The 11,583-nt window shown below is 32.0% G+C and overlaps 1 protein-coding gene and 1 pseudogene across 1 annotated transcript; both read right to left on the bottom strand.

Annotated features, from left to right (window-relative positions):
* Window positions 1-4,729: 4,729 nt before the first annotated feature.
* LOC100805334 (lachrymatory-factor synthase) lies at window positions 4,730-6,235 on the bottom strand. Its single transcript, XM_003516772.5, has one exon. The coding sequence runs from the start codon at window positions 5,957-5,959 to the stop codon at window positions 5,438-5,440; it is 522 nt and encodes a 173-aa protein (XP_003516820.1). The 5' UTR covers window positions 5,960-6,235; the 3' UTR covers window positions 4,730-5,437.
* A 1,393-nt stretch (window positions 6,236-7,628) lies between these two features.
* On the bottom strand, window positions 7,629-10,367 carry LOC100802693 (zinc finger MYM-type protein 1-like; annotated as a pseudogene).
* Between the last annotated feature and the right edge of the window lie 1,216 nt (window positions 10,368-11,583).

Raw genomic sequence — 11,583 nt, 5'->3', positions numbered from 1 at the left:
TCTAAAAAAATAAATAATTGTTATACAATTTGTAAACATATTTTATGTAAGAAAAGAATGACCATTTTATGTAACCTAAGAATCACGCTCAACAAACAAAATAATATTCTTTAAATTTAATTGTTACCTTCTATATACTAGTAAATATATTTTTAATAATTTATTAATTTTATTGTTACTTTCTATATATTTAAATTTATTTACTCTTAACGGTTGATTCTTAACAACAAGAAGTTTTCTTAATACTACATTTTGTTTTATTTTAATGTGTTATGTATCTTTTTCTATGTTTATAAAAATTAAATTAACATCTCATTTTGATGGAATGATAGTGTTGCATGACCATTAAATGTAACCGAAAATTATTAATCATGTACTATTTGAATTTTGGGTTGTTGGACCTAGGGAAGCAAAGCCCATGGGTCAAACCTTCACTAATCCAATACATAGATGCTATTTGCTTTCTGCACCCCAAAAACTTAAATATCCCCAACTTGCCTTTCTCCCTTTTTGCATTTGCTTTTCTCTTTTTATCTTGCACTCAATATCACACCTTCAAACACTTAAGCCATTGCAACCTAGGCCTCATTTTATACCAACTAGGGCATCACACTTCTCTTTCCTTGTATCGTCACCATAGTCTCCTCCACCTTCATCATCGCTTCAACAACGTTAACTCTTATTAATAGGGTTAGTAAAAGAGGGTAAGTTTTCGGATTCAGGATTCCAAAATTATGATTTCATAATTCTGAATAAAGTAATATGAAACATTATTGGCCAACTTTCCAAGCATCTGCAAACAGACGTACTTCAAATGGGTCACATATTCTGCAACATTTTTTTGATATTTTAAATGTTGTCAAAAGTTTTTAATAACATTTTTAGCAACATGTTACTAATATGAATAGATTTTTTGTAACATCTTTTTGTCTAATATTTAATAAAATTTTTATTAAAAACTTTTAACAACAATTAAAAATGTCACAGAATATTAATAGATGTTACTAATATGTTTTTTACATTTTATCAAATGTTGTATATAGTTCATGTTGCTAAAGGTTATAGCAACAAACATATATGAATTGTACACAACATTTGGTAAAATGTCAAAAAAACATATTAATAACATTTATCCATATTTAATGATAATTTTAAATATTGTCAAAAGCTTTAGCAACATTTTTGTGTTATGCCGAAAAAAATTGCAAAATATTACATTTGTGATAATGATCAATTAGGATTGTGTTTCAATGCACAGTATTATCAATTTTATGTATGAAATCATGGAGATCTAACATGTTTATTCCATGTATTCTAAGGTCGCACTACTAAAAAGTATTTTCTACGACGACAAAACGACGATGGTTTTCCAAAAATTGTCTTAGTATATTAATCAATGGCAATTTTGTAAATACGAGATTTTTCAACAAAGACAATTTTACAAAAACTATCTTGGAAACTATCATTTCATGACGGTTTCGTAAAAACCGTCTTAAAATTGTTGTCAATCCAAGACAGTTTTAAGAAAATTGTCTTAGAAGTAAGTGCCATTTACTTTGTCGCTTCTTACTCTATCCCTTTCACTCTCACTCTCATTTGATTACAGCTATGTTTGAAAACCCTAACCACCTTCCTCTCCTCTGGCCCCCACCTCCGCCTGGTAGTCCTCTCCTTCGTCCCATCCATCTCTCCTGCCTCCACTCCTCGAAGCCACCGTCCCTTGCAAGGTTTGAAGCCATCTTCCTTGCCCTCTACACCATCGAGACCAAATCCTACAACGACAAACCGCTTGTGATCACAATCCCCAACATCTACCACGCGTCCCTCCGTCAAGCCCCAAACCCTAGCCCTAACCCTCACCACACCATCCTTGATTGGACTCATTTCAACTTGGGCCAAGGTTGAAAGTTCTATTAATTGGCCCAATGCATCTTTTGCCCAGGCAATATGGTAAACACCAAAAAAGGTGAAATGGAATGAAATTCTTCTTATTTCTCCACTTCCTGCCAGTGGGGTGACTTGTCTTCATCCTTCATCGTGCTTCACAAATTCTTAATCTACGACTTGTGTGTGTATGTATTCATTTATGCTTAGAATTCAAAAGCCTCCATTTTTTTTTTATTATTTATTTACTTGCTTGTTCCAATTCATCACTTTCTCTTAATTTGGGTTTATTTTCAATTGATTATGTTGTGTGCCTCTCCCTCTGTGCCGTAACACTTTCTAAGAAGCCCAACATCAATTTTCAATTCCCATTTCCATATTGCCCTTGATTTAATTACATGGCTTATTCTCATGGTTTGGTTGGGATTACTTTTATTTTTCCTTTTTTTATGTATTAATAGTTTCATTCACAAGAACCCTTTATTCTCGGGGATTTTGTCTTAGTTGAATTAGTCGTTATGTTATGACAATGTTCTGGTATATTTTTATATATTTTTTGTTTCAGCTGTAACATTTGGCCAACCTTGATTAAACGATTTTAACTGAAATTGGGAAGGGTGTGAAGTTTTGATTGTTGTGTCTGCTTCTGCAAGCATAGTCTTAGTGTGTTACCTATGTATTTGTATGTTAGTTTGATAGATATAGACACATAGTAAGATTTATTTATGCTAAGCTCGTAAGGAGCAATGGATTTGTCTCAAGCTCTCAAACTGATTTCTTTTTATGAGAAGAGATAGGAAATTTGTGTGGCTATATGCTCATTTTGTTGGGTTTTGTTATGGCCTTTATGGATTATGGATGTCGGTCAATGTTAGTGTCTTTACTCAGAAGCTTCTACGCCCCTTCATCTTTGTGAGATAGATTAGAGTTTTTTCCTAGGCTTTCAATGTTGGTGGAGAAGATGATTTTTCTTCTTTCTTTTTGATATTGGGAGGTTGAGAGTAACAGTAGCTTGTTTTCATGCATTGCCTTATTGTTCTTTTGTTTCGTTTGTTCTTTTGCGGATGCTATATATAGTTGGAACTTCTTATCCCCTTTTAAACTTCTCTACTTTCTCCTAATATTTTATTTATTTTGATCTTTAAAAGAAAAATCCAATAAGCATATGATACAGTCTGTAATTTTGTTGGAATTTCTAGTGTTATATGCAATATTGCACTCTAGTTACTTGTGTTAACTTTGGCTTTGATCTCCATCTATCATATTCATCTAAGAGTCATCATTTACTTTGGCTTTGATTTTTTAGTTTTTATTCTAAACTAACGGTTTATATTTATGCTTAAGATAAGCCAAAAACAAGTCTGCAAGCTGGGGGAGGATCCAAAAGCTTGAAAATTAAGTAGTAGCTAGCTATCAACAAGAGTGGTGGGTATAGGTTGAAAATTAAGTAGTAGCAACAAGAGTGGTCATCAAAAAGGAAAAGAGTGGTGGTTATAGGTCCCACAAAACCATGCCATCAACTTCTGAGAAAACAACTTTGGTTATATATATGTGGCCATGTGCGCCAGATGATCAAGAAAGGACGATTGCCACTTCACTGTATGTGTTTCACAGATTGAGTTGGTGCTGTCTATGAATATAATCACAGTCCAACTTTTTTTTTTTGCCCTAGGTATTGCTGGTTAGATTCACGTGATATTCAGGAAAATTAAAAACCTACATATACAAATATTATGCAGACCACAAAATAAGAAAAATTTAGAAGTTTTTTCGTACTACCTTTGTAATGGTCCCTTTTGTTTTTTTAGTACTATATTTGTGAACAAAAAATGTTTATTCTATATATGTTCTATAAGGCCACAAGCTTTTAGTGTCTTTTTGCCTGGACTATAACACTATGGTATAAAGGAGTAAAAACTCTAAAAATTTCAAATTGGAATCTAAGATTACTTTTTGTGAATCTTATAGTGTTATTTAAAATTAAAAATCTTATAAGATCTGTCCTATTTTTTTTTAGTGATAAATTTTATTTTATGATCTTATACAATATTTTATAAATTTCATATAAACCTCACTTTAATTTTTTTTCCCTCCCCATGTACACTTTTTTTCCTCTCAACTTATACTTCCTTTTTCTCTCCTTCCTCCCTCTCCCTCCCCTCATACATTTCTTTTTCTTTCTTTTTCTTCTTCTTCCTCCGCCGCGGCCCCCTTCTTCCTTTCCCTCAGTTGCGGTCATGGCTTCCTTCCCCCTTCCCCTCCATGGCAAACGTGGCCTCCCTCCCCCTACCCCTCTGCCATGACCTCCTCCCCCTATGCCTGTATGTATATCTTTTTTGTTTTTGTTTTTTGTTTTTATGGTTTGTTGTTGCTATGGTTTCTTCTTCTTCATCATTCCATCTCTTTTGTTGATCTCTCTCACATTTTGTTGTTGTTAGTGGGAGATCTAGTGAAAATCAGATCTTGAGCTCAAGATTCTTATTTAAAATTTGTCACTAAAATTACTCTAAGGATCTTGTTGTAGTATATGTCAATGTCATATAGAATACAAATAATTTATGGTCTCCATAAATATCTGTGACATAAATAAATAAATAATGATATATGAATAATTTTTTATTTTAAACTTTTGGTCAATACTTTTTTTCCACTCTATTTCTTTTTTTTTTGTCTTTATAAAATTTATCATACCAATATTTTGTTTCTTTTTTTCTCTAAGCGTTAGATATTATGAGGTGTCTATGAACCATTTTCTGAAATAGATATAATTTGATAAAAAAAATATAAAAAAAACGAAGTATTAATGGAGAGTAAACAAGTGTTCATATATATTCGTAACTCAAAGTAACTTTGAACTGAAATTTTTATTTAATTGCTACAACACAATGCAACAGCATATCTTCAGTTTTTCTACTAGTAAGTACATACTAATGATACACTGAAATCGCAAACACATCAATTAAAGTACTTTTTTTTCTCAGCAATAAAAGTACTTGATAAACTGAAAAGGCTCCATTGCCATATATTGGTAAATGATAATCCCTTGACAAATATTACTAACATATTTTTTCACACATTCTTTATTAATAATTAAAATTTATTAAAAATATAATTATTTTAGGTTATTTCTTATTATTAGAATTTATTGCACTAACACTCCTTTAATTGCTTCAGGACAAAACTTAGATATACTTTTGTAAGGGTTGGTTGTCTTCTTCTCCAATCAAAATTAAAATTTCATTTTGATAATCGGTGTAATAAAGGTTTGCAACAGAGATTACATGGATTATCAAAATAAAACTTCAACTATAATTAAAGAATAAGATGAAGGTTAATAAATTCTTTAACACCCTCTTTTAACATATATCTTATTATTGACTGAAATTTATAGAAAATTATAAAATTTGTTGAATTTCACAATTCATTTAATGACCGTCTCTTCTATTTTTATAATTTTTAAAATATGTTAAAGAAGGGTGTGTTAAAGAATGTGATCATCCTGCAACAATACAAACAACACCAAAGCAACAGTATATAAGTTTTGTCCTTACTTTTAAGCCATGAATACTGCTTCCTCCATTGTCTTCAAAGCTGCTTGCATCCTCTGAGCCATGACCTGCAAGCCCGTGTCTATGAAGGAATCAAGATGCTCCAGTTTCCACCCTTCAACAGGTTCAACTTCATATAGCCACTCAATCTCACACCCCTCAGCCATTGGCAGCACCTTCAAAGTTGAAACGTAGGAGTGAAATCCTACATTCCCATCCACGATCGAATAGCTAAAAACCCGTTGAGTTGGGTCAATGGATAGCAGTTTCTGCTTAGTCCAATTCACAGTTTGTTTGCCATCATCCACAGGGGTCTTGAAACCAGCGCAGAAGCGAACACACCCAGGTTGGCCAGAGATACCTTCAACTGGAATGCATGTAGAGAGGGTGGGGAACCACTTGTCAAGGCCAAAGAAATCCTCCAAAAGAGGCCAAACTTGTTCTGCTTTGGCTCCTTTTACTTCTGTTGTGGCCTTGCCCTTCCATTTTTCCTTTTCAGGTTGGCTTCCTTGTTCAATTGGCTCCATCTATAGATAATATCAACTAGGAATATATGCTATACAAACACAAGGTATATGAAATGTATATCTTAGATATGAAAGTAGCCTTATATAATATAGCCGGTCCTATATATATAGACTGATGTAGTTACATATTGATTAACAATCAAAACATACAAAAAAAAAAGTTTTAATTGTTCATTGGTCCCTATACTGCATATTTTTTACATTTTATTCTTTATATATACATTTTAATCCTTATAAGATTGTAATCATTAATAGATTAAAAAGTGTATGGTTGAGAATTTAAGAACAAGTGATTTTTTGTTATAGAAATAAAACGATAAAAATTATGTAAATATAAAGACTAAATGAATAATTAAATCTATAAAAAAAATAATCAAGAAAACTTAATTGAGTTGGTTGAATAAAATATAAAAATTATTGTAAATTATTTTATATTATGATCAATTTTTACGAATAAAAAAAAGCAATAAAGTAGCATTAAGTCAAATTGTTATAGACTAAAAAATAGGTTTAATGTTACATTGAATCCGTTAATATTTTAATGTTATTCTGTTTTCGTCATTAATTTTTAAATTTTTTATTTTTATACTTTTAAAATATATTATTTTAGTTATTTTCTTAATTTTCCATTTATAATTTTAGTATTCTATTAATATTTAAATTTTAAAATAATTAATTTAAAATAATGACCATAAAAATCCATCAATCCTGCACACAAGATACGCAGCAACAGTAACGCACACAAGAAATCCATCTTTTTATATGCAACAGTCTCAAAAAATATTCAACAATAATATTGTTAGTTTCAAAAGGTTATAGGAGATGAAAATCTTGGAAGAGGATGAAATCACATCTGGAAGAGGTTGGAGATGATTTTTTTTTTTTAAAAATAAAACAAATATAGTAAAAAATTGAAAATCATCTTTATGTTAAATTAATTATTTTAAAATTTAATTATTAATAGAATACTAACGTTATAAATGAAAAATTAAAGAAATAATCAAAATTATATGTCAAAAACATAAAAAATTAAAATAAATATTTAAAATTTAATGTATCAAAATAAAATAACATCAAAATATAATAAATAAAAAATAACATTAAAGTTAAAAAAAATCATTTTTCATAATGTAACATTAATTCCACGTGATATTGCCGGGAATAATATATATGACAAGTGGCAATATTTTTTAGCTGAATCTAGTGGCTATTTTTTTTTGTTTTTTATCATGCATAGAATCTGGTGGCTATCTAGTACCTTCATATTGCACATAAGTGAAATGATTGGGAGCACATTTCAGTGGACAAGTTTGAGTGGGTTTTTCGGCGCTTTAGAAAATTATTATTAATTTATTTGAATATATTAATTGTTCTTCTATTTAACTTTATTTGAATTGGAAGTATATTTTATTTTATTTGAGTGAAATTAAATTCAATTATTGGAGGACTGTTCTTTTTTTAAGATACTCTTTTTCTTCTATATTTCTTCTCAAACAAACAAACAATGAAATTTTCATATTTCCATGTTAATTTTTTTCTGTTTCTTCTCACCTCATTTCTTTCCAAAAATCGACTTATATTTTAAACCATGCATACCAGTGGCGGAGCCAGAAAAATTATAAAGCCTGGGCAAAAATTTAAAGATAGCAAATTCACATTGTATATAATATGTAAATAGTAATCAATCAAAATAAAAGAGACTCGTCATTTTGTCAACAAAAATATAGTTTAAAATAAAAGAGATAAACATAATCTTACAATAGCGGGTTAAATAAAATTACGAGGCAAGTGTCCTTTCCGAGACTTCTTTGCGGTAAATGTTCGAATAATATCAATATCATCAAGCGACTTGAATATCTCCCGCTCGGTGTAACATACCATCAAGTCATTGAACCACACATCGTTGATCTTATTGCGCAATTTAGACTTGATAATCTTCATTGCTGAAAAAGCTCTTTCAACGGATGCTGTCGACACCGGCAATATCAAAGCTAGCTCAATAAGTTTATAAACCAATGGAAATACCAAATGTTTCTCAGTTTGAACCATCTTCATAGCCAAACTTTGAACATCTTCACAAGTGGAAAAAGAAGCATTTCTTCTCACTTGAAGCACATAAGTTTCAAGTTGATCCCTAATTGTTCCTCGGTCATCATCAGAAAAGTCTGCATGATAAATATCAGCAAGACGAGCAAGCTTATCAACATCAAACTTGGAGAAAGAGTTCTTGGGGTCAAGACATGAGAAGCAATCAAGTATAATGTTACTTCCTTCACTAAAGCGGTGATCCATCTCCACACATATTTTATCAATAGCAACATAAAAAATCTTTGCACGGTAATGATGAAGATTAGTGATAGTCCTCCCTTCTGCTCTTGAACGACCCCGAACCGGTATTTCGTCATCCATATTTGGTACCGTAATACTTTTAGCTACACAAAATCCTTGGACATCGGCAAAAAAATTATTCCAGCCACTCTCTCATTGTGCCCAACCGAGCTTTGACAACATCAACTAATTCCATGGCATTCACAATATTAAGATCTTTTCTTTGCAATACATTTGAAAGCTCGTTTGTGATACCAAACAACTTTAACATTAACCTCAAAATAAAAGCAAATTTAAAGCTCTCCATTTTTTCTATCAAACCTGCTGCTTGAGATGGTCCACGTCCATCTTCATCAACCATACTAAGCACCTTTAACACGGAGGACCACATTTGATCCAAACGAAGCAATGTAGTATGATGTGAACCCCATCTAGTATCCCCGGGTCTAGTGAGACTAGATGATTGGTGTAAGCCCCTTCTTCTAGATATCTCACCACTCTCAAGTTTATTTAAAATATCTTTGTGTTGTGCCTCTGTCAAAGCATCCCTCCTCTTATAAGATGCACTTGTTGTATTCACAATCAAGGTGATGTACTCAAAGAAATCATGAATAGATGAGCAACTACTAGTAACAGACACAACAACCAATTGCAAACGGTGAGCATAACAATGGACATAGAAAGCATAAGGATTTTCATCTAGAATTTTTCTTTGCAAACCATTAAATTCACCTCTCATATTTGAAGCTCCATCATATCCTTGCCCTCGTATCCTTGAAATAGATAATGTGTACTTATCAAGAATACCATAAAGAGCATCCTTTAATGACTTAGATGAAGTATCTGTGACATGATGTAGAGCAATAAATCGTTCCACAACATTCCCTTTGTCATTCAAAAACCTAAAACAAATTCAACCAGTTTACTTGGCGGCATAGAGAGTAATAGTTAATGAAAATTGGAAATTGGAAAATACAACTACTAACCTCAACATCACCGCCATTTGCTCTTTGACGGATATATCACGTGACTCGTCAATAAGCACGGAGAATTGTCTATCACCAAGCTCTTCCATAATCACCTTGGTAACTTCATGTGCACAACACGTTGCAAGCTCCTTTTGAATGTCACCGCAAGTCATTTTGCAATTTTTTCCACCACGGTCAAAAGCATCCCTCACTTGTTCATTCTGAGATTTTACCCAATCTACCATCTCTCTAAAATTGCCCTTATTTAGCGAAGTAGAGGATTCATCATGGCCACGGAAAGCCATGCCTTGTGCTATGAGATATCTTGAACAATCTAAAGAACAAGTCAAACGAATCTTATACAATTCTTCTGATTCCTTGGTTGCTTTAGCAAACTTACTTGTCACACTTTGTCTTTGATTATTATAATCATTGTAGTGCTTGACACATGAGTTGTGCAAACTATTATGACTACCAACATGACCTTTCAAGCCTTGAGATGCATGCTTCCAATCTCTATATCCGCTTTTAGTGAAGACTTCAAAACCAAAGTGCTCGGCCCTCTCGGGTTGCTTAAATAGAAAACAATAAAAACAATAAGCTGCATCCTTTATCTCACTGTATTCTAACCATGTATAATTCTTATACCATGATTTACTAAATGTTCTTTTAACACTTCCAAATTGAGTACGAGGAAAGTTTGACAAATCTGGTTGCATTGGACCCTTCAATATATATGCCCTCCTCACTTGGTCTTGAATATCCGGAGCATACTCATTAATTTGTTTCCTACGACCTGGATCACGCACAATCTCATTTGGATTAAACTCATTAACCACATTATTAAGTGGTGGTTCTAATTCAGCTTCCGGTTGCACAACATTCACATTCTCAATATTTTCTCTATCAACCAAAAATCTCCTCATATCTGAAATAAAGATAAAATAGTTACAAAATTGTAGCAAAGAAAATTTTAGTGTTTGCAATTGATATATTAGAAAACTCTTTTGCAACCATGTATGTAGTGCAACACAAAAGACCAAAAAGAAATTATTAACTTAAGCAATCAAAAGTCTTTTCCTCTAAGCTTTTTTCCATATTAGAAAAGCAAAAAAAAAAAGGGAATAAAATATGACTTTTTCTTCTTCAATAAACGTGCTCTTAGTGGGGAAGAAAAAGAAAAAGTGTCCACTATGACTCTATGAGTTCACTGTTCACACTTGAAAAATGGAAGAAAAATTAAAGAACACGGAAGTATCACAACAAACAAAAACACTTTCCATCTTAATCACTTTTATTTTTCCTAACTTACCTTACCTGCGGCTGCTATGGGATTATGGAAGAGAAGACGGCGACGACGGCACGGAGAGGAGGAAATAGAAGGAGTCGGCGATGGAGGGAAGAGAAGACACAGAGGAGAGGAGGAGGGAGGCGGCGGCGACGGAGGGAGTTGGAGGAACTGCCCACCGCTGGATTCGGAGAGACGGAAACTTTCCGTTTCCTTTTTCCTTTTTCCTCTTTCTTTTTTTTAAAATTTTATTTATTTTTTAAGACTAATAAAAAAATCTTGGGCTTGTAACCAAAAAAAATGCCTAGGTGAGCCCGGGCATATGCCCCTGCTGGCCGCATGGTAGAACCGCCACTGATGCATACTGAATTGTTGGTCAGGTATTCCAAATTCTTTCCTCTCACAGTCTCACTTATATTTTATCTTTCTTTACATACACGCATCTCAAAAATGCTTTCTAAAATCAAAAGAGACAACTTTTTGTTATCCCACTTAAATATTATAAATAAAAGAAAACATTATTAATGATGAAACAATATTACCATATATGCGACATTGCAGGGAATTATTACTTAGCACCTTTGTCCACTTATTGAAAAAGCCAAATAAATTATTGGAAGCACAAATTATTATTTGAACACTAATCTGTTCTTAACTGCTTAAGTTAAATGAAATTGAATTATATATATGCTGAATATTCTAATTTATAATTCTAAAGTAGATGATGGAAAATAATTTTCTTTTTTTGACTGGAAGGAAAAGGATTGATTACATCCATAAGCAAAGCTCTAATGAGGTATAATAAAATATTTTATATATATATATATATATATATATATATATATATATATATATATACACTCCACTTTATGCCTTAATGCAGTGGGAACCAATTAAGTAATTAACAAGAAAACTTACTTATCCATTAGCTTAGCTGATACATAAGACTCTTCAAAAAGGTTCAATAAGGTCATGGAAAAACACCTCATATATATTTATTTGAATGTAAATAGGGAGAAAGAAAATTGAAAAGAAAAATT

Source organism: Glycine max, chromosome 1, assembly GCF_000004515.6.
Source record: "Glycine max cultivar Williams 82 chromosome 1, Glycine_max_v4.0, whole genome shotgun sequence".
NCBI classification, from domain to species: Eukaryota; Viridiplantae; Streptophyta; class Magnoliopsida; order Fabales; family Fabaceae; genus Glycine; species Glycine max.
The sequence above is the reverse complement of the archived record's forward strand: the minus strand, read 5'-3'. Positions and strand labels throughout refer to the sequence as shown.